This window comes from Zonotrichia leucophrys, chromosome 4 (assembly GCF_028769735.1).
Source record: "Zonotrichia leucophrys gambelii isolate GWCS_2022_RI chromosome 4, RI_Zleu_2.0, whole genome shotgun sequence".
NCBI classification, from domain to species: Eukaryota; Metazoa; Chordata; class Aves; order Passeriformes; family Passerellidae; genus Zonotrichia; species Zonotrichia leucophrys.
This window is the reverse complement of record NC_088173.1, coordinates 58,630,892-58,655,084: the sequence shown is the minus strand read 5'-3', so window position 1 is coordinate 58,655,084 and position 24,193 is coordinate 58,630,892. Positions and strand designations below refer to the sequence as shown.

The following is a 24,193-nucleotide window of genomic DNA, read 5'->3' as shown; positions in this document are numbered from 1 at the left end:
TAATAATTAAACTAGCAATAAACAGCACTACTCTCATGTCTCACCAGTTTCTACCCTGTGAGCTTGGAACTTCAAATTAATGTTTCAACACACGATTTTACTTTGACATTCAGAAGACTAAAATATTTTTTCTTTGAGCACTACACAGATTGAGGGAATACACAAATTACAGATCCCTTATGAATCTTGCATTTTGCATCTTCTACTTTGACTAGCTTTATCCCACTCACTGAATATTCTTTTAGAACTAAGCTTTCTCTACCAAAAAGTTGACTATTCCTTATTGCCTGTGACCAAGAAGATAAAACATAATTAATTTTCATAAAGGCAATAATGGGAAATACATCAAATACTTCAAAAAGAGACTTAAGCTACTCTTTACACCTAACATATCATAGCAGATGCTTTTAAAAGAGTCAATTTGCTGTGTTTTCTATATGGAGATTTTATGAACTAGACTTCATTGAAATACATTTTTCAAGACTACAGTAGGTAGTTCTGTCTATAAAAATGATATGAAAATATAAGTAAATGGGAAAAAAGTATGCAGAGCAAGTCTGAAACAACAGCCTGGTATCACAGTACACAACAGTCTCCCATTCAACAGTCACCATGAAGAGTTTCTAATTTTTGGAAAGAGCCACACAAGGAGTCCAGAAAATACATTACTATTTTAAAATGGTTCACTGTTTTACATAGTTCCCCAACAATTCCACTTTTTCAGGTGACCTGATGCTTCATTTTCTCTGAAATAATACCTATTCAGTACACACAAACATGCTGAAACAACAGTGAGTGAAAAAGATCCCCCTTCTCTCGAGCTGAAACCCAAGGTAAGCACAGTGGATCATAGAATCCAAGACTGTAGGAGGTTTTAAAGAACTACAGCTACTTTGAGTAAAAACAACCATAAACATTCCACCACATCTTCTTTCCATGTTTTCATGGCAGCAGACACTTAGCACAGTTACCTAGCAGGCTATGTTTTCCCTGGGACAATGCAAGAAGAGAAATTTCAGTTTCACCAACTGAACTGCTCTCCCAGAACTGACACAGAGCTCAAAGTGAAGCCCTGAAGAAACAGTGATGAGATATTTCATACTGTGAGTATTCAGTTTTCCAACTGAGCTGCAAATATTTGTGTTTCTCAAGGAGAGAGCTCAGAGAAGATGAAGCATTAGTGGTGAAAGCAACAGAAAATGTACTGAAGAATCTCTAACATTGTAACAACTTGTAAAGTCCTTTGGTAGTGTCCAGAAATAAACAGATGAGGCACTATTATATTATAATTCTTTCAGGTTGCAATTCAAATATACTTTTTTTTCTTCTGTTGCTGAATGGATCTTTAAAAAGAGATTGGGCAAACTTACACAGATGAATTTTTGAGCTCTTCACAATAAATTCAAGCAATGTACACACACTACCTAAAGTATACAAAGTATTTCAAATACTTCAGTTTAAAACTCCCAGAGGTCAGTCTTCAAGACGCAGTAAAAAAGCATCTCCAAAGTAAAATTATGGTATGATTGTATAAAAGTATTCAAGGACAAAAAAAAAAAAAAGAGCAAAACTTTGACAAATGAGCAGGTGAAAATACTCATTAAATGAAGCTCAATGCCAACAGGCAGATAAAAAGTAAGAACTGACAAAGAATAAATAACTTTTTGAAGCAGACAACATTAAAGTAAGCAAAAAAAAAATCTGGCTTGATTTGAGCTAGTGGTTCTGAACAACAGGTTATTTTAGTTGAAATTGGTATATATCTGAGTTTTACTTGTCTTCTGCATGCAGCCAGAGTACACAAAGGTGATGACAGATAGAAGCTGGAGGGAGAGCACATTGTGCTCCCAGTAGCAACATGTCCTAACCCACTGAAGTCTGGCCATGCCACAAATCCATCCTGATGTGTCTCTCGTTTTCATGCCACAATAACTATGATCCAGTAGCAATCATGCATGGAGGAGGAAGAGAGGAAAAAAAAATCTTGATTGCACTGGGTACAATGTAATCATCTGCAATTGCTATAATTCACACCCATTTGTTTCAGACTTGTTACAGCCTTCACTGTAACTGTTTCTGATCCCACTGTATCAACTACATCCAGCCAGAGAAGCTGTAGGAGGCTGTGGAGCCTCTCCGGGAAAATGAGCTGCCCCAGTGCTTGAGTGCCCTCACAGGGAAGAAGTTTTGCCCTTATGTGCAGTTACATTCCCCACTTCAATCTATGTTTGTTGGCCACCACAGCAATGAGCCTGGCTTGAGGTTTTTCATAACCACCTCACAACTACTGGAAGGGTGCTCTTTTGTCCCACTTAAGTAAGCTTCAAATGGATTTTAGTTCAAGTAGATGCAATTCTACCCATAGACCCTGTAGGACAAAAGATAACTTGAGAGCTGACTGAAGTTAAAAGTTGTTTCAAGTCAGTTATAAATCAGCTGTTTTCTTTAATTAGATACAGCCTATCCCATTGAGTGCACAGAGAATGAGTCTTCCAAAACCCTAAATACAGGAGAGATGCATTTTATCCCACCACCACTGCTTCAGGAAAATAATTGAATGCTTCCAACTCACAAAGATTATTGACAGTGGAATTCATTATTTTTCATTCCTCCTTCAAAGTTAGCCTAGAGAAGTAAATACATTATCTGTAGATTGTAGCACACAGTGCCATACATCTTAGGAATTGTATTCTTCAAAGGAGCATATTCACACCTTCTGTTTGTCATCAGAGGAAATAACTATTACATCCATTTAACAGCTCAGTGAAGCTCATTTGCAAAATATACATACACTTTCAAAGAATAAGAGCCTGTTTACATTACATTTCAATTTAAAATGGAAGAACATGTCAGTAATCAAACCTCTGCATGTTCACACAGGAGCACTTTCTACCCACAACTGAGCCCACAAGGCTCCTTAAGTAGTTCCAAGATGTTACAAGGATATGCATCCTCTGAGAACATCAGTTCAGGCTTTATGAGCTCAGAAAATACAGAAGCCACCTACAAAATTATCCAAGTACTTCAAAAGAGAAAGCTAGTACACAGCACCCAAATCATTGCCATGGGTTGGTTTAAGCACAATGTCCAAAAATTTTACTCTAATATATGGAGTAAGAATAACAGACATCAGAATAAGTGATTCCCATTGCCTCAACAGAGAAATTACAGGCTTAACTTAGACTTCCATCTGAAACGAAGGCAAATCACTACTTTCCTACAAAAAACATTGTGCTATATCTGCCAGAGGCAGAAAATATTTGTGCATCCATGTCCAAAGCCACAATCTGCTGAACTTCAACACATCTGGCAACTGCTGTCTCTGAATGTGACTTGCATATCATCAAGTGAGAGGAAAGCCCAAGAACTAAGAGCTAAGCAAAAGATTGTGCCAGTTTTTCCATTAAGAATTCTCTGCAAAGACAATTTCTCTAGTCAAACTATTCATAATCTCATTAAGCCTAACAATATCAAATTCACCAGCCACATGAGTAAAAACAGGAATCTGAGAAGTTCAAGGCTGTTCTTACAGCATTTGGATGTCCAAGGTTTTCCCCAGGTCAAGAACCACTTAAGCAGGACTCCACTTTCTAGGCTAAATAGTGACTAGCTAAAAAAGGCACCTAAGTTATTCCCCATTTAATTTCAAATATAAATTAGATATTTGTTTCAGTAAGAAAAAAAATTCTGAACAGTAGCAGGACACTACTGCAAACTCAGTGTCTTATTTTTGTTGGAAGCAGTGAAAAGTACTTCTCGACGATAGTACTACATTCAACTAGTGCATGCTACTTGAAACCTAAGGTATTTTCTGTCCTTCATTTTGTTCTCCCATGAGTTTGATGTCAAGTCCAAAATTACCACAACTCCTCTCCTACCCCAATCAATTCTCCCTACATTATGCAGAACAGTATTTTGTGCTGTCAAGAGTCTGTACCCACTTTCCCTTTTTAATGCATTTTTTTTCCACTATGAAGAAAAGACAGACATTTAGGCTGCTGTTTTCTGTATTCCCTACTGTTTCAACAGAAAAGAAATTTCTATAAATATTTAGTTATTATTCTTATTAATTCTGCCTACAGCACTAAAAAGCATGAAAAACACAGTAAAAGCCACAGTAAAAGGAAACTGCAGGCTAGGAAGCTTCATCTCAATGCCTGAGAAGGTGACCGGGCAAAATATTTCTACTTCTATTTCAGACACAGTAAGGACACAATAATGACTGGGAGTGGTCAGCACAGATTTAACATTGAGAAAATGATGTCTGACCAGCCTGACAGCCTCCTACAATGAATAAGGAATGTGGCAGATGAGGGGAAGGCAGTAGATGTTTATCTTGACTTCAGTAAAGGTTCTGACACCGCCATTCATAATGGTTGTCCTCACAGACAAACTGATAAGAGTACAGGCTACAAAAGCAGATGGTGAGGTGGACTGAAAGCTGCCAAAAGTGCCAAGTTCAAAGAGCTGTGGTCAGGGGCACAAAGTCCATTTGGAGAACATTCACAAGTTATGTGCTCCAGGGGTCAGCAATGGAACCAGTACTGTTCAAAACTTCATTCACAACCTGGAAGATGGGACACACTGCACCCTCAGCATATTTGCAGATGTTACAGAACTGGAAAGAATGACTGAGGCACTAAGTCTGTGCACTGCCTGAAAGTAACACAAACAGGCTGGAGTATTGCTTGAAAAAGAAACTTAGGAAGGGCAACAAAAGGGGAATGGAAAGCCCTGAACCCAGAGAAGAGTAACTCCATACACCAGCACACACTGGAGAACCACCAGTTGGAAGAACCACCACAGAGAACAGCCTAGGGGGCAGGTGAATAAGAAATTCAAATGAAGCCAGCAATGTGCCCTTGCACAGAAGACCAACAGCATCCTGGGCTGTAATCATAAGATTGTTGCCAGCAGGTCAAGGCATGAGATCCTTCCCCTAAAATCAGCACTGGTGAGACATCTCTGGGAGAGCTGTGCCCAGTGCTGGAGTCCCCACCACAAGAGACTGGACCAAGCCCAGGGAAGAACTGCTAAAATGACAAAGGAGGCAGATTGAAGCACCTGTCACATTGGAGGAAGTTGAGAGAGCTGGGACTGTTTAGCCTGAGGAGGAAAAGTCTCAGAGATATCTCAATGTGTATAAATACTTCATGTGTACAAATAAGTGATCTGATTCCATCCCAAGCAAGGAAAACTGAGCCAGACTCTTCTCAGCAGGGCACAGTGAAAGGACAAGAGGCAATGGGTACAAATCAAAGTACAAGAAAATTGTATTTCAACTTAAGAAAAGTGACTGTGAGGGCGGTCACACACTGGAACAGGCTGCACAGAGAGGCTGCAGACTCTGCATTGTGGAGAGATTCAACACCCAGCTGGAAACAGCCTTCAGACACCTGCTCGGATGGACCTTGAGCTAATCGGTAGCAAGGGATTAGACAATCTGCAGAGACTTCTTCAAGCCTCCACAATCTTGTGAAGCTCACTCAGGGGATTCTGTTCTACAAAGTACACTAGAAAGAAGGAAACAGAAGTTATAAAACACACTACATGTTTAAAACGTGTTACTCCATAGAGTAACAGAGGTTCAAGTATCGGATGAAACAAGAATGATACTGACAATACCTGGGATTACTTCCAAGAAAGCAAAACAAAAAAAAAAAAAAAAAAAGAGGGGAGGTGAAAGCTGATCTAGTAGGTTGAATTTAGCTTGGGTTTGAACAGATTGTTTAGAAAGACAAGAAAGGCCTGCAGATAGTCCTGATAGGTTTGTAACTGTCTTTCTGGCATGAAGTTACCACAGTAAATTTTCACTCAAGTATTTTTCTACAGCACCTGTACAGACATCCTGCCAAACTAAATCAGAAAGGCTGGTGCACCTTAAAAAAATGAAGGGAGACTTTACCATGTTGTATTTGACTAATAGTCTAGACTGTTATTAAAGACAAGCCAGCAGAATGAATACATACTATGAAAGAAAATAGAAAAATAAAATGTTTCTTCTGATGAAGTTTCAACCAGGCTCTTCATAGTAAATGAGGTAACATAACAGTATGAGTCACTGAAGCTGCAGCCAGATCCCTCATACATTCTGGAGTTTATCTGTAAGACTCCAGATAGAAGTGTGGTTTCTGCAATCAAAATAAGGAGCATCTTAGACAATCTTTTAAATGTGCTATATTAAAATGTAATGACAAGTCAATTTTCACCTGTGGCCACTTAATATTAAATCAGCATTTAAAATAATATTGAACTCACTCTGCAAGAAATAAATATGATTTTTAAATAGTAAAACTAAAATGTGTAGCTTTAAGTTTAATATCAGTGATCTACAGAATCCATTTAAAATAGCTTCTGAACAAAAAACACCATTTGAAACAAAAACATTGGCACAACAGCTCTGCAGAATCAGATCCAGCTTCACCATTTTGCAACAGTACAAATTACCCATTTCAGAGGAAGCAAGAAAGAAGAGCATCCAGCAAACAATGCCACAAAGGATGAGCACAAAACAGATGTGGGAAAAATAAACAGCCTTCCTGCCCTGGAATTTGTAAAAAGGTCTGCAAAGAGCAAACAGGACTTCTCACTGCAATTTGACTTCGGGACCCATAAAAGGAGTCCCATGAGAAAAGACACTCAGATGAATAAAATATAATAAAAATAAATAGTGGGCATTGACAAGTCTTTTAGAAGAACACTGTGCTTGGAATTAGTTTTATCAAATATTTTGTAGTGTTCTGTAATCAAAATGTAGCTATAATTTATTTTTTTAAAAATCCATTGGAACACTGCATCTTTTTATATACTGTCTTCAAAAACAGCCATTGTCTCTCTGATTCAACAGACATTTTTAAAGAAGAGATTTGATATTGCTTTCAAAAGCCTGCTAATACTAAATAACTACAGCAGTATTTTTATTTTTTTTTAAAGAAACTATTAATACACAAGACCTGTATAATTTGTAGTCCCACATTCCACTGGTAAGTGATTAACACCGCAGGCTTCGTGGTCTCCTCCCCATTCTAAGAGGAACAATGTGCAGTGTATTGCCCTTAAACTATGTAAGACTAGCTAAAAGAAGGATTTCTCACATCCATGACTAACAAGGAATAACTGTTCACCCCCTTCAGGGCTATTCAAAACCAGGTCTCTCTACCTGAGCTCATTATTCTTCCCTTACCTATGACACACCTGTGTGAAGGAATTAACTCTTCAAATGCTCATAAGCTGAAGCCACACAGGTGATTAAGTACCAAGGGCACAGGGAGGAGTATAACATCAAGCAACATGAATAATCCCACAGGTTTTAGGCAGTCAAACCCAGACTTCCCCAGCAGCTGTAGTCAGAACTGCCCAGAATGTGCCCCAAATGAAAAAAACTTCGTTCTCAGACTCCAGTAAGGAACTTGCCTGCCGCAGCGAAGACCAGCATTCAGTGAGAAAAGAAACTCAAGACTAACTTTCAGCTAAAGAGCTAAGAACTCAATCTAAAACCTCAGTACAACTTCTATACTATATAACACAAGGTCTTATCCCTAAAAAATTGATTTCATTGACACACTTTATAACCTTATAAGATGAAATATTGCTCATTTATCAGCTGTGCTTTTAGGAGTGATAGTAATGATTCCTGGAATAGTGGTTCTACTGCTAACACAGAATTTTTGCCAGGGATCCTGAAACTCCACATTAGCCTTCACAGCTAAGTGGCTGTAAACGGGGGGGGGGGAAGTCATATTTTGCTTCAGCTTAAAAACCAAAACCGCATCATAAAAACAGATGACATACAACATTTTTTTCCAGAATTACCTTCTGCTAAATTTTGATCATATTGCTTCACAGAAGTGAAATCTAAGGTTTCTAGCACTTCTCTTCTGTAACTGAAAAGACTATATACTATCAGTTTCCAAACTCATGAAAAAAAAGTTCAGCCCAAGCCTGCTTATTCTAGGATTAATTTATTGATGCAGCTCACATTTAAAGACTCAGAAAATATTGCCCTTCCTCTCTTAAAAGTGTTTTCCTACTTGGAATTTACATTTTATTGATAGAGTTAGTCAATTTGAAATAAAACTGCAATCTCGTGCCACACATCAATACAGAACAAAATATTAGCACATAGGCTTATTTTAATCTCTGGACAGCATAGTTTTTTTCCCCCATCAGTAATTCAGTCTGCACCCTAAGAAACAGCATGCATATAATATAGCCCTTTTCTAGACTAGACAGAAAGGATACTATTTGTTCATCTAGTCCATTTTGAAGCAGCTGTTAAAGCCCTTGATAAATGCCCAGGCCTCCTGGGCAGTTATGCCCAAGACAAACTGTATTTGTCTTTACCCTAGATGAAACATTTCACTTCTTAGTCCACCCTGCAATGCATGACTTTGTGAGATGAGATGCTCTGTAACACCCCACACATTCAGGGATCACAAAAACTCCCAAGTCAGTTTTGATTTTGTATTTTCAAAACCTATGCAATGTAATAGTTTACCACATTTATCTGACTAAAGCTAGAGCTCAAATGGATAACTCTAACCCTGCAATACATGAATACAACTAAACCCCACTTTATTTTACTGAAGCCCATTTAATATTTTTGACAAGATGATCATCTTTGTATTGAGGCTATAATTAAACCCATGCTGCAGATGAAGCTGTATACAGTAATTTCATATACCAATTTGTATCCTGTAAAGAAATCCACCTAGTACTACAGTTTGTTTACTAAGCAGAAAGAACTTTTTCTTGAAGCTATGTAGTTGAAATATACTTTTCCTTCTATGCTATGGCACATCTGTAAGTTTCAAATTGTTCATCCACAGCACGTACAAAACAATGCTGACTTTCAGTACTACTCAAACACTCATAAGTACACACCTAAGTAAGTGGTCTCTTCATGTTAACTTTGAATAACTTGTTTTAATGTATTCATGGAGAGAGAGCCCAAATAAATGGCAAGTAGGGACAATTCCTCAGTTTGTCATTTTAGAACTGAGTTGCAAAAATTTAGAAAAATCAACAAACCCTAACAAAACATTTAATTCTTGAAATATTTCATGAAAATTGAAATATTGCATCAGTATGCATTGTAAGAAACATGAAAATACAGTGGGTAGATTCCAGTTTAAAAGCTCCTTCATGTACCAGCTTGATGTTCAGCATTCTTTTCTTGAACTTATGACTGCAGCTTACTCACATCATGCAGCTCAGAGGGGCTGTTTTTGGGGGAGGCATGGTGGGGGTATTTAGCTCAGACACCAACTCGGAAGTTGAAGTTATTCCTTTGAGAGTAACAGTTCATCTACACAACAGTTTCAGCAGAAATAGGTTTGGTGGAGGGATTGGTGGCTTATTTCCTTTGTTTATGGGGTTTTGGGTTGGGCTGGTTTTTTCCCCATAGTTTGCATTTTAAGTCTACACAGGTAACACTTTAAATGGATACTTAAAAATAAAATTTGCGAATTCAAGTATCAAAAATAGGGAGGCTTGGCCTGGAAACTTTTTAGGCCACACAAATAACCTTTCTCATGGGAGTAATCAGTGAGACTAGTCATGCAAACCGAGTTATTCACATGGTAAATGCAGAATCAGACTCTAAATTAGCATTTTAGGGACATACTGCTCCCTCAACGGATTATTCATAAATACAGGAAGAAAAAAAGTGAGTAGTTTTGAAACTATTGCTGTAAGCTCCTACTATTCTGACATTTTTTCCTTGTCATAGCCCTAGCATAATAAGAGTCGAAATCCCAACTACTAGACTTAAAAAACATATTAGGAAAAATTATTATTGAAAAGTTCTTATCAGCCAATTTTTATTTTTTTATAAATAAAAGGTAACTGCTCTTCTCTGCAAACACGTGAAGAATATATTTAGCCCTCAAAAACCTGACAACTCTCTATTTCTAGACTACATAGAACTGTATTTTAGATTTAAGTAGCTTCTTACAGAACTGGTTGAGCAGCCTATGGCCGCTGTCTTCAACAAAATTTTATACTTTCCTCCAAATGACAATAACTTGTAAAAACACTGGCATATTTTGAGAAGTATTTGCAAAACTAGAGAATGAGGTGAACTTGGGGATAACAATGGCCTACACTTACTAAAAATTATTTTTAAAGCTGTGTCTAACAGTATCAGTTTTCACAAAGTGGAAACTTTCAGTTTATCTTCATCTTGCTGTCTTAATATACTATTTCAACTAGAATAAAACATCACACCCAAGATGACAGCTTTATGAAAAAAGAAGAAACAAGTTTTTGATTTCACATTCTCATAGGAAACTTTCAAAAAGTTTTGTCCCCCATAATAAGCTGTGGTCTCTGGATATCCATAAGTGTTGTGAAAATCCTCCATGTCTTGACGCTTTCTGTCTTCCTGCCATGAAAGATATTGAAAACCACTGCTGACACATGGCTGTGGTCTCTGTAAGAAACCCTAAGAGGCCACATCCAACCCTCTCTCCACACACTCTTTAGAGGCTCTGCTCAAGAACATGGGCTCATATAAGTTATAGATAATAAAGAAAGTCCTGCAGATGTTAAATACTGTAATTATTGCAGATGTCAAGACTGTAATTAGTCCAGGAGTTTTCACATCGCTTCAGGATGTACTCAAAGGTATAAGGGGTCCCAACTGAACTTCAGTGCACACAGCCCATTTCTCAGTCAAAGAGGGTTGTTTCAGCAGACAGAATATCTACACAACAAAACAGACCATGCAATTTTTCTGTTCAGTATTCAGTCTGTGAAAAAAATCATATTTGTGGCAGACAAGCCAGTTCAGGCAGTGTTGTACAAAACTGGCTTGGACTGGAGCCTTAAGAGCTCAGCCCTTAAGAGCCTTCAAAGCTGTCAGAGACTGGAACTCAGTGAACACTGCAAAGTGAACACTGCAGTGTACAGCCATTTATTTGACTTGAAGACTTCTCCCAGAAGTATCCATCTAAAAGGCTTACAGCAATATCAACTGCACCAGTGTTTCTCCAGCTACTGCAGTTTCCACAAACCTAAAACTTACTAAATTTCTAATTTCCACCTTGTTTTTCCCTCCTGTTTCTTAAGTAGCAGGCGTAGGCAGACAATAGTTTATTGCAAATGAAAACTTTTACTTTAATTCAGGCTGCTGTAATAATAATCACTTTCTACAGGAGTATTTACTGCAGCCTTGGGTTCCATTGCATTTGTACAATTACACTGGTGTGATACAAATTCCCATTGTGGAGTGTAATAGGTCTGTAGGTCAGAAATAGCCTTGTGTACGTACTAACATATAGTGTACTAAAGATATGTTATTTTATTAATTTATAGGAGAAACCACCTGGCAGATTTTTATGGGTTTAATAAAATTCAATCTTAAGCAGATATCTTCTGAAGAGGTCAAAAGTTTCTCCTCTCTGAGATTAATTTTGCAAAGCATTTCAGTTCCTCCCTTCCACTAAAAAGAGCAGAGGATATCCAGCATTTTGAATTATTAGACCTATAAGTGAGCATTCACAAGTAACTCATTAACCAACCAAACAGTTCCTTGGAAATCAGAGTTACTGGTCTAAAACAAAAATTCAACTGAGACTGTAGTTAAAAACAAACAAAAAAGGCAAAGAAACAAACAAAAAAGCCACCACCCAAACAAACAAACCCCCAGCACTTCACTTAGAGAGATGGGCATTTCTTTTTTCCCAAAGAGAAACTACTGTGAAAGCCTGCTGTTCACATTGAAGAGTACTGAAGAACAGGAAATATCTTTTAAAATTAAGCCTGCAGACACTAGCACAAGATATTTCAACATAAGCAGTATTACATGTAAACAATCTTATAAATTAAATTGAGCTGTTTTAAGCTGCCCCGAAGTTCTCTTACACCCTCTGCTTGCATGCTAAAAGGTCTGTATCAGGTATTCTTTGACAGCAGCTTGGCACATTACACTTGGAGTGCGAATGTGACACCCTACACTCACACACTGAAAAAAAATTAAAAAGCTTTAAAGTGCTTGCTATTTAATGTATAAAAGAAAATACTTGAATGAAGTGCCCACAGGTTTCCTGAGAAATCATTTTGGATTTCAAAATCCCAAGGAGATGAATTGGCTGTCAGATAACAATGTGCCTTCATCAGATGGACTTGGCAGTTGTAAACAAGAAGAATTTTCTCAGCTTTTCCCCACAAATATGAAATATTTGCTCTTAGCCAACAGCTGGGGCAGTTTACAGACACCCTGCATATATATTCAAATTACAAGTCACCCACACACCTAACATGGACTGAATTCCAGCAAACTAAAGAAACTGACAAGTGTTGGAGCAGATGTAATATAACTCTGAAGACAAAACATAATCTGACTTCATAGTTAGATAAAAAAACTAAGTTTTCAGATAGCATAGTTTGTCTGCTGAAGGGTGAACAAATATAACCCACAAAGTATCCAAAAGTATCAAAATTTCTCTTCAAAACTAGTATCTTATGTAAATGGAAAATAGCTATTGTTTTCCAATTATCAAGGGAAAACCAAAGAAAAATGAAACAATGTAATGGCAAAATACAAGCACATCAGACAAGTAAATTTTAACTACTGAAATTCATCTTTCTCTGGTAAAACAATTCTATACTTCAGAAATATAACCAGTACAAGCCTTGTAGTTTTTTGAAATTTGTTAATGAATCACATAGCAGGATCTTATTTTGAAATAGTTAAGAAATAAGGCTGCTGATAAACTGTTTTAAAACTTAGTAAGCATTTGGTATCTCAGTGTCAAACCATATACACAGTGTGGACCTCAATGTTTTTTCATGTTTCACATATAAGTATTTACTTTGCAATATGAACTACACTGCTGTTTAATTTTTTATCTAGACACCATAAACCAAATTTAGGAATATGCATATATTATTGCAATCTATCCCTCAGCAGGAAAAGCTGTTTTAAATTCCTATGCTTTGTACAAAGTTGAAAACACATTGTAAAAAAGCATTGAATCAAGTGTTTTAATACTACTTAGAAATGCACAGCCAGTTTTTTTCCAAAGAGTAATCCATCTCATTAAAATTTATTTTAAAAAAAGTTGCACTACATAATAACATGACTTTTTAGGTCACAAAGTTACTTTGACTTATTTGAAAAAATAAGGTAATTATCTCAAGTACATAATATTTCAACTATTATAGAAATATCATAATTACATCAGTGGTTACTAATTCTCTTAAAAATCTTTGTCTAAATGACCAACCAAACCATAATTGTTTGTGGAGGTTTTTGTTTTAAACCCACAGCAGCTGTGGGTACAAAGCAACTATAATAAGACAAACTATGCTCAGGCCAGCACTGTTTTTCAATTGAGTACAGTAGAAATACTTCTATAAAGTTAAAGCAGCAGCAAATGAAACACTGAACAAGACCTCAGAGGCATGCTTAAAGAAAAGGTGATCTAATGAAAATGCAACGACTAAGATGCCTAATAATGAAGGCACAAGTCAAGTTCTACAGGAACATATATATTAATATTTTCCAGGCTCCACACTGTGTCCAACAATCAGCATCCTGCCTTTAACAAGTCAGTTGTCCCAAGTTTCACAATACATTAAAAAAATATTTTAATTTGGAGTGTAACAAAATAAGAAGGCACATACTGAAAACTAGCTTGGGAATTACTCATTTTCTAGGTCTCACTCCAACCAAGTAGGTGTTGGTACTTCAACTTCACCAGATAAGGTCCTGTCATCTCTGTTCCATCTTCGCTCCCCACAGTGCTCAATCTTTTTTTTTAAATCCAAATTAAAATTGTTTTTTAAAACTAACAGTTCATATTTTTCCTGAGTTTTTGTAAAAGCTTCCATCATATAAAAACTGCAGGAGAATTGAATCACAGCTATGTAACAAGAAAACATTTTATGGCCAGTAGTTACTTCCAATAAGGCATTGTATAAAACCTCTAACACTATTGGGTCAGAGAGCCTTCTTTTGGTGCATTTGAGTTCTCAAGTCCTTGTGTATTCAAGATTAAAGTGAAAATATTAGATAGCATTGAAACCATTTCCAATGGGACAATTGCAGTTTTCACTTGGAATCCAGACCGCTCTCGAATGCTCCCCCCCAACCGAGTCCCCTAAACACTGCTTGAGAATTTCTTATTTCTCTTGTGTCTCAGTAAGGTTAGAAATCACAAATTTAAAAAAAAAAAAGTATTTAAAAAATCTGAAGCCTGAGGGCCTTGACACACAACTGATTTGATTCCCCAAAAGTTGAAACTTTTAGAATTAAATATACTTACAGCCTCTCCAGTTCTTTTAAATCCTGGAATGCTCCTCTCTCAATAGTACTAATCTTGTTCTCCATGAGCTGACTGAAATATAGAAATTTTTAGAAATAAGTTTTATTATCTCTGAGATAACGTGTCACATTAACAATGGTCATTTAAAAGAAGCCACATATTCTTTAAGAAAATCCTATAGCTATAGTAGAGTGACATCCACTTTAACCTTCTGTATCCCTGTCACTAACAATTTACATGGGCTCATAGAACCAAGAGCAGGAAAATAAGGCTAGGTAAAAGAAACAGGAATCATTATTAAATTTGCTCATTTTCTCAAGGAGTCACAAGTTACAAAGCTACACACATGCCCAGGGGCTGCATGCTCACATGCACACACATCCCTGCCCTTCGGCAAGCTGTGAGACTCCAGTCCAACAGCACGAAGGTGATTCCAGTCTCACACAAGAATAACAAAATCAAAACTCTGAATTGTGGTGTTGGGAGAAACAGCAGTAAAACACTGCACAGAGATTGTAACTGTAAGAGTATCCCTGTTTTCTAACAAAGTCAAAAATTACTACCATGTTATATTTATTTCAGAGAGAAAAGGGAAAGGATTTTACAAGACCACTCACTCAAATTAAACGGCCTTAACAAATTAAGTAGTTAGATATTTCCTTCAGAAAGCAACAAAAAAATCAATCAAAAAAACAAACCAAAAATTCACAAACCACCACCAAATTTTAAAACCCTGATAACACTTGAAAAAAAAATTTTTACAACAAAGAAACAAAAAACCAAAAACCCACTCAAACAAATCAACCAAATAATTCCTTCCTCAACTTCAGTGGTAAAGTTTCTGTTTTGTCCAGAAACTACAAAAGAGCAATAAAAATCACCTGAGACTTGCTTTTACATTCACTAAAGGAATAACTTTTTTCTTAATTAACTCCCTTATAGTTCTGGTTGAGAGTACCCATTTTCAGTGTGAACTATAAATTTCACAGTCTTAAACTGAAGTAACTCCAACGGTTATTCAACCAATTTTAGTGACTCTTACTTGTAAGCTATGTGCTAAATTAAGTCCTCAAGTTCTCATAATCTTAAGAACACATTAAAAACATGTAAAAAAATCTCATTTAAAGGAATTTCTCACTTGCACATAACAGCGTATAACACACGGCAGAGCAGTTTTAGGTTCAGATATGGTAATACAGTAGCTAAAAAGTGATAACCCATCCAGAAAATTATCTGAAATGTAACTGCAACCTGTAGCATCAGTCCTAAGAGTTATCAATGACAGAAAGAGAAAACTTACAGAACTCGAAGGTGCCTTAGGCCAGCAAAGTCAGTCTTCGTGATTCTTGTGATGTTATTTCCATTAAGATCCCTAAGAAGAATAATTTGTAAGCAGCAAAATTAAAACATTAAAAAACTATTTTTAAATTGTGTTGTTTTCAGCGGCACAGCATTTTCAGAAGTTAGGAGACAAACTAATACAACAAACCATTCTTAGAATTAACACCATGTGATTCCCTAATTTCCAAGTAGCTGAAATATAATTTACCTTGAAAACAGTAGTTTGAAATTTGTAGCAGGAGAGTCTTGGAAAGTCAGTTCTGCTTGCCATTACAAAGCTCATGTTTAACTACAATCTTTACCAATAGACAAGTTCAAGGCTCTATCTTTGGGGTTATAACTGCATTTAGAAAAACCACAAGACTTAGTACATATAGGTATATCTATCTACATATGCCAAAAACTTTATTTGACTGTTACAAAAACTAACTGCCTGAAAGAAATCCCCAATTTTCACCATTTCAAGCAATTTTCAGATTTCCCAGTATGGCATAGGGGTTAAATACCTATAGCAAATATTAGGTTTCAAACAAGCATTAGGGTTTCAAACTGCTGGAGTAAGTGATGAGAAATAAGGTTTCAGCAAAACTAAGCTCTCCACTTGCTGCACAGGAAGTTATACTGACTGCAGAATGCAAAGCAAGTTCAGAAGCAACAGAAACCTCTATTTAGGCCCCAGGATTTCTCATCATACTTCTATAATACTTTTTCTTCTGGAGTATATGTCTCTTTTTAACAACGTTTTGGGTTTAAGAACTAAACATCTTTCACTTCCAATCACTACAAATAAAACCAGACTTGGCAATTCATGAGATAAATCTTTAGGAAGCGGTATTACATGGAAGCTATTCTAACAATTATAGCTCATGCCCAACGTAGCTAGGGGGGGAAAAAAATAGTAGTATATTTTTAAGCACTTTATACCACATATGGCCAAAACACCACTGTAAAGAAACCACACGAGTCCCAGGAGGAATGTGTCCCTGATACTCTTCCTGAGTGAAATTCACCACTCCAGACGCGCGTTCACATACCAACATTTAAATGACTTATCAGAGAGTAAGAAATAACGCGCAAACCACTTCCACTCTCAGGACCCCTCTGAAGGGCAGCCTGACACAATAAACAACCGGCCACATACAGAAGACTGCCCAGCCGCGGGTGGAGGGAGGGATCACCGCTCCGGCACCGCCGAGCGCCCAGCGAGCGCGGCTATCGCACCCCGGCGTGCCCTCGCCCGCCGCCAGATGCGCGGAGCCGCGGTGCAGGGAGCGCTGCGCGCCCCGGGCCTCCCTGCCCACGCCGAGAGCGCGGCCCGGCTCTGCCCCGGGGAAGGCGAGCCGCAATAGCCAAGTTCGACGGGAAATGGGCGCCGGCGGGGGGAGAGGCCGCTCCGCCGCCGCCCCGGGGCGCCCCCCGGCCGCGGTGGTGCCCGCCCCCGCTCCCCGCGGAGGCGGGAACCGCGCTGCTCACCGCGGCTTCCCGGGATGAAAGGCAGCGGCTGGGAACAGCGCCCACCTCTTCCGCGTCTCCGCGCATCGCTGCGAAACGGGCACGGCCAGCAGCAGGAGAAGGGAACAGAAAACCCCCACCCAAAGGGCGTCGGGACCCTAAACCAGGCCGGGCCCGGGGGCCACCTCAGCCCGACAGCCGTTCGGAGCCCGGAAGGGAGCAGGGGGCCGAGGGGCGCTCGCCGCCGCCCCGGCCGGGTTACTTACAGCCTCTCGGTGTTGCGGGGGATGTTCCTCGGGACGCCGCGCAGCGCCAGCCCGTGACAGTCCACAGTGCTCCCCGAGCAGGAGCACTGCGCCGGGCACGGCTGCGGCGCCACCGCGCCCGCCATCGCCAGCAGCAGCCCCAGGGACAGGGTGAGCTTCCCCCAGCCGCACATCATCACCGCCCGCTGCAGTCCAGCCGGGCCCACCGGCCTCGGCCCCGGGGAGCGCGGGGCGCGCCGCCCTCCTCCTCGCCGCGGGGAGCGCTCGGGCAACTTTCACAGTGCGGAGACAGCGAAGTCTTTTCTATCCAAAGCCAAGTCAAGAAAACAACCCCGGCAAAGTGAGGCTGGTGGCACCGGTCGGCGGCTGAAGGCAACTTCGCTAGGCGCGGGGCCGCTCCCGGGCCGTCCCTCGCTGGTCCGTCGGTGCCTGGGGGAGGCGGCACTTGGGTCTCGTCTTCACACGCTCCCTGCGATGGCGAAGCAAACCCAGGGGTCTCAGGGTGCGGTGGAGTTGGGCGAGATACTTATGTTCCTCTTCGCCGCTTTCAAAGCCGTGACTCCCCGGCGAGACCCAGGCGAGAGGCCGCGGAGCCCCGTCCGCCCGGCGGCGCTTCCTGCGCGGCGGCCCGCGCAGTGCTGCAGCCGCTCCCACGCGCGTCCCCCGCCGCGGGCCGCTCTCAGCCCCACGGGGGGCGGCGGCGGGGCTGACACCGCGCACACACCGCCCTGCCAGAGGCGCCTCAGCAAATCATACCCCTCTCGCAGGCATTCATCAAACTGTCTCACGGAAGGAGGAGGGAGGGGAAAAAAAAAAAGTCAAACACACAAGATGCTGTTGGGCTTGGCTCTCCACCCCCCGCGCCCCCTCCTGCTGTACGCTCCCAAGCCAAGTTTAGCAGGAAAGGGCTGGTCCTAGACCACGGTAATAATAAGCAGTCGAGAAGTGATTCGTTGCCCTGCTGGAAGGGAGTTCATCCACGACCTTCTCCTCGGTGACAGATCACAGTTATAGATCCTCCTGTGATCCCGGGAGCACGGCGAGACAGAGCAGATAACAAGCGAAGTGCGGCGAGAGCGGGAGGGGCGGGGAGGGGTGTTATTCTGCTCCCCGTGGTCTCCCGGATACCGTGGCTTTGCTGCGGCAAAGGCACCTGATGGAAGAGGTGGGAACTGCTCAGTCCTTCCAGGTGGGGCCAGTTCAGCAGCTCCCGAGTTTGCTGCAGGAAAGGGAGCAACTTTGCTCCTCTCCCGGAGCCCCCCGAGGCGCAGCACCTCGGCAAGGGTTGGCGCCTCTTTCCCCGATCCCGCCGGTGCACCTGAGCTGTCGGTGCTGGTGCCGAACAGCCCGGCCCTCGGCTCCCTGGCGGCGGCGCTCCTCCGGCGCGGAGGGAAACGGCGGAGGGGAGCGCTGGGGAGCGGGAGAACGGAGACGACACGCCGGGCTCCTTCCCTCGCACCCCGAGTCTTTCCGCTTGAACAATGGGCTAGCACCGCCGCTCGCAGGCCGGCCGGCTCTCCTCCCCGCCGCAAGGTGCCTGCCGCCGACCGCCGAAAGTGCTCTCCGAGCGCGGCCGCCAGCCGAACGAGCCGCCGGCACCTCGCCGAGAGCTCCCCACGCGGCCGTCCCCTCCCCGCCCGGCGCGGCGCCCCTCGCCCGCTCCCACGGAGCCGGGTGCGCCCCCCGCGCCGCCCTATATAGGGCCGGCCTGGCCGCGCCCCCCCGGCCCCGCCCGCGGCGCCCCGCGCCCGCTCACTGGCTGCGCCGCCGCCCGCCCCGGCCCGCCCGGCACGGCCCCGGCTCGGCCGCCGCGGGGCGGGGGGTGTGCGGCGGCGCCGGCGATGAATGAAAGTTGGGGAGCGCGGCGGCGGCGCGGGGGCAGGTTCCCCCAGCCCGGCCGGGAGCGCGGAGTTGCTGCGCGGAGTTTGCCACGCAGCCCTGGCCTGCGCGTGTCCGGCGCTCCGCGAGGGAGAAGGGACCAGGGTCCTTCGCGATGCTCGTGTGGGTTTTAGCTGGAGAGAGAGGGGGCGGAAACGCCGCTGGCTGCACTTGGAAATGTCTTGGGAGTCTCACCGAGGGTCTTCTGGTCGGGGAAAGAGGACAGGGATTGTAGTGACATGTTCTTTGCTTGTAAATTTAGTGTGATACACACCAGGATCTCTCATACGCTACTTCCGAAAATAAAAGGGGAAAGTGTTATTCCATTTATTAAAATATGTCGAATAGCAACGTTAACACTGCTCCTTTAGAAAGCATCTTCCATTTTTTAAAAAAATTGTATTCTTAATAAACACAATGCTCCTAATAAATGTTCCCAATGTGTTGTTTATTGTCAGCGCATCTCCCGCAATCCTAGGAAAATGCTACGTGCATCATAACATTGTAACTAATGTTGTTCTTCCTTGCTTGTGAATTCAGTTCCATGCGATTTATAACAGCTCTTGAGACTCCAGTAATAGGTGAAAGTGATTTGTCTTTCATTAGACGGCAAACCCCAGCAGGGATGACTAAGCCTTCAGCAAGGTGTAGTTTGGAAATGCTCAAGGGAGTCTATCGTTTCTTCCATATGGCTGGGTCCAGCTGAGTCTCTGCATCCCTGGGGTCTCTGCTGCAAGAGGCTTACCGTGTCATTTTGCCCGTTACCAAGAGGACAAATTCTGTTCTCAGAAATGCTATTCTAGAGCTGAGTTAATCTGCTGAAGTGGAAGCCAGCAAAGTTACTCCTGACTTCTCTTAGTGTCGAATGTGAGCCCAAAGGAAAATTGCTAAAGATGCACATGCCTACAAAAGCTTTATAGTTTTTAATCCATTTGATGAGACAAGGCTCAGTAAATATGATTGTTGCACTGTTTTCAAATGTTGATAATGGCATCTTTGCCATTATACAGAGATGCAGATACTCCAGTTTTTACATTGATGCAGAAAGGAGAATTCAGTGGGTGTAAGGGGAGTACATCAGCTTCTGTGTATAAATGCTTTTCACTCTTTTCTCCCTTTTGGTTGTTTTAAGTCTTTACAAAGGATTTCAAAAGGAATTTGCAAGTTTTTCCAAGCAACAAAAAAGAAAAAAAAATATTCTAACATATTGCTTTTATACATCTACTACAATCCTTAAAAAATATAACTGGAGGTAGACAAAATAGATAAATGTTAACCATTCCATACTTTTCATTATTTGTTTCAAGTACCAGCAATGTGCTTAGTACTGCGGAAGACAGAAAGAGAAGAAACAGTGAATCTTTTTAATATAGTAATTCTCAGAAAATCTAAATCAATTCTTTGAGCATTAAATGTTGCTGAACTACTTTAGGCAGACGTGATTCAAAATCGAAATTGGTCTTAATTTAATATACTTTGTTTTCAAAGACAAACATTCTAAGTATAAGCAAGATAATTTTTTTATTCATTTTGGGGAAGGTTTCATTGATTTTCAACATGTCCACCTTTGAAGCATACCTTTCAGTCATTCAGATTGATTTTCCTGAGTGTCTTGCTTGCCAGCATATTGAAACTCTCTTTGTGATCTAAACACTTCCATGGGAGAGCTCCCAGTGTCTGGATTTGTCTGAAGACAAGGCCTGTCAGACACACTCTGGTATCATTGCTGGAATATGAGCCTGCAGAGTGCCCTGTGGCTGCAGAATTACTGTCAGCCACTTCCAAAGTTTGGAGGGAAAATATTCCCATAGAGGAAGAAGCTGGGCAAAAATTTTAACTACATAGATATATATATATAAAAAAAAAAACAGTTAGAAACATTTGTCAGTGGAAGAGCAAAAATATTGCTGCAGCCATTTCAGAAAATACTGACAGTTTTCTCTTCTCTGGATTTCTTTGTACAACATTCCACTCTTTGAAGGGTAATCTAAGGGGATACTCAAAAAGCTAAGAAGATCAGAACTATTAGCATAAGGAGATCAAAGTCAATAATAATAGGTAACATCTTCAGAACAGGATCCAGAACATCAAAAAAGAAAAAGCTGCTGCTCCCAGCTGGGGCTGGTAACAGTGACTGTGGCTGCGCACAAAGCTCTGTGCTCTGCGGATGCATCTGACTGAGCTCCATGAACATAATCAGCTCTGTGAACATCACTGTAGCTTCACAAGGCCAGCATGCCTGAAAGATACTGAACCAAATGACTCATTAATTTGTAAATAGGAGGTCAATAAGTTGAGAGAAAAATGGCCAACAGAGGTTTATCAAGAAAAAACATTATAAACTAATCTCTTTTCCTTCTTTGACAACGTAACTAGCTTCTGGGTAAGGGGAAAGTATGATAGATGGTGATATTAGCAGGCCATTTGCCACCATGCACATTAACATTCTCCTAAGCAATCTGCTTAAATATAGTGAAAATCTAATTGCTGGAACGTGGATACTTAACTGGGTAAAAAAATTCCAAAGCCCGTATCCAGGGTATGGTTGACAGTCAATCTGAGAGTCCAAAGAAAGTACACTCTTTTAAAAAGCTGTTAAGACTGTTATGTCGCTGAATGATTCCATTAGTGATTGAAAATGAAGTATAACTATTAACAGATGATACCAGAATGGAAAAGGATGGAAAAGGATCTTGAAAAACAGAATGAGAATTCAAATTTATTTTAATAAAACTGGAGAAAACATGTCATTACTAAATCTTAAGGAATACACGGACATTACATTCAGAAAAGAATTTCAAATGTATAAATGCAAAATGACCAGCTGGGCAGCAGTACTCCTGAGAAGGATATGCAGATGAAAATGTATCATCTTAAACTTATGATAAAAGAGATTCCATTACAGAAAGGCAGATATCATTCTGATGAGGTATATATTGCATAAGAAAGGTAAGCATTCTTTATTTCTTAGTGATTACTTAAATTTAATGTAAGCTTGTATCAGCTTTTATGAGTAGGATAAAGTGTTCAGTTTTTGGACATCATTCCTAAAATATGCTGTAAATAAACCAGAGACACTTCAAGGAAAAAACAAAGAATATAAATTTAAGCAAACATGAACTATGAAAAGAATTTTGGAAAAAGTTACATTTCCTGGTTTTCAAACAAACAAACAAACAAACAAGCAAAACACTTCACCCCAAATAAACAACAGAGGCAAAGGAAAGATATGGTACTTTCCCAAATTAAAAGGTTTCTGTAAGCAGAACAATGTTCAGTTAATATTCACAGCCAGTGAAGGGCTTAATTTTCAGGAAGGAAGATTTATGGATCAGGAAAGCTGGTAGTAAATAATGATCTATAAACCAAAGAATGATAATGGTATTTTTTTTCATTGTGCCTAAGCCAAATTTTTGCTGAAAATTTTAAAACAAATTAAGCACATACTGAATAGGTAATATCCAGATGTGCTGTATTTAGTGTCTGAGTGAGGACATTGGATAATTGTCTTTTCACATTCTTTTTATCTGTGATTTTTCATGAGCATAAAAGAAGTAGCAGTATTAATAATTGTTGAAATGTACATCTGGCTCTGTGTATTAGTTGTTTATTATTTATTATCACATATTTATAATCCAGGACCATCTAATGCTTTCCGTGAGAATTGTACTTGGAAGTGGAGTGGTACAACAAAGATATGTTCTCAATCCCTTGGCTTTTCATTTTTATGTAGATATGATGTATGAAAGGCAGAAGGAAAAACATAAAATTTTTGAAAACTGGCAAATAGATAATTTTGTCCATGAAGCTAACGTGAAGTTCATTCATGATTTACCTGTAAGCAAGTGGAGATCTTCAGGAACAAGGAATGCAGAGATGATGCTAGCACTCAAATAAGAACAGAAGAGGAAGTTTGTGCTATGATAGGTGCAAAAAAAGTCATGAGTAGAACACAAAAATAATTTAGGATAGAAAAACGATGCTGGAGAAAAGTAAACATATGCAATGAGAACAAAAGCTTAAACTTGCAGGAAAAGAAAGGAGTAACTTTGTATTGTTTTGCTAAATAAACATGAAGGAAACCCCGATACTTTCCTGTAAGAATCTATTGAAACAGACACAGAGGGATAGATGTAATCCACTGGAAGCACTGTTTAAATATTATTTAAATAATATTTTGCTTTCATTGCTTCCAAACATTTACTTTTTTATTTGTTTGTTTGGTTGTTGTTTTTTTTTTACACTCTCCTTGGATGAATTTGAGTTTGTAGTTTCCAAGCTTTAAATGTGTTGGTATTTCACAGTGGACTACAGCCTAAAGAGCAACTTGAACAATATAAGTGTATCTACACAATATTTTAGCTCATGAGATATTATTTAGTTGCTAGCAATCTTCTCCAGTTCTTATCTAGCCAAGTTTGGAACCAAAGTGTCTCCAAATTAAATACAGGATTAAAGAAAACTCAAGCTGGCAGGGAGGGGGTGCAGAACCACGTCTGTGTTTGTACAACTTCTCCAAGGCAGCTAAGGATCAAACTTCATGACTTCTCTGAAACAACACCCATAATAAACATTACAACTGGCAGTAAATATTTCAGAAATGTATCCTTAATCTAAAGCTGAGAGAACTAAGGTTTATCCAATATCAAAGGGACACTATCAAATTTTTAAGATCATGGATTTCACACATGTAAAACCTTTAGGCTCCTGTGAAGCTATCTAGAGTCTCACAATGCTTTACCATAAAGTATGATTTGAAATTTATTTGAAAAGTTTCCTGGGTTTTAGGAGCTGAAAATGTAAACCTTGAATCCCTCCACTATCATTCTAATGGAATACGGTGTATTTATTAATTTCTCAAAGTAGAATTTCAAGTACTTTATGTAGGTCTGTTATATAGCAAAACTGTCTTTAGAATTTACCCCTTCAGAGGAAACATTTACAATACCTCATGGCTTGGTCTAGAAAAATCTGGGAAGGGAAGAA

The 24,193-nt window shown here is 40.3% G+C and overlaps 1 protein-coding gene across 7 annotated transcripts in view; it reads right to left on the bottom strand.

The window, feature by feature from the left end:
- Positions 1–17,505, bottom strand: part of SLIT2 (slit guidance ligand 2) — a 257,508-nt gene extending 240,003 nt beyond the window's left edge. For all 7 annotated transcript variants that reach the window (XM_064711856.1, XM_064711858.1, XM_064711857.1 and 4 more), the window contains exons 1-3: positions 17,330–17,505; positions 15,571–15,642; positions 14,271–14,342 (exon numbers count right to left, since the gene is read on the bottom strand). In XM_064711856.1, the coding sequence (XP_064567926.1) occupies positions 14,271–14,342; positions 15,571–15,642; positions 17,330–17,505 (320 nt within the window). The remainder of the gene's footprint in view (positions 1–14,270; positions 14,343–15,570; positions 15,643–17,329) is intronic.
- Positions 17,506–24,193: the final 6,688 nt, after the last annotated feature.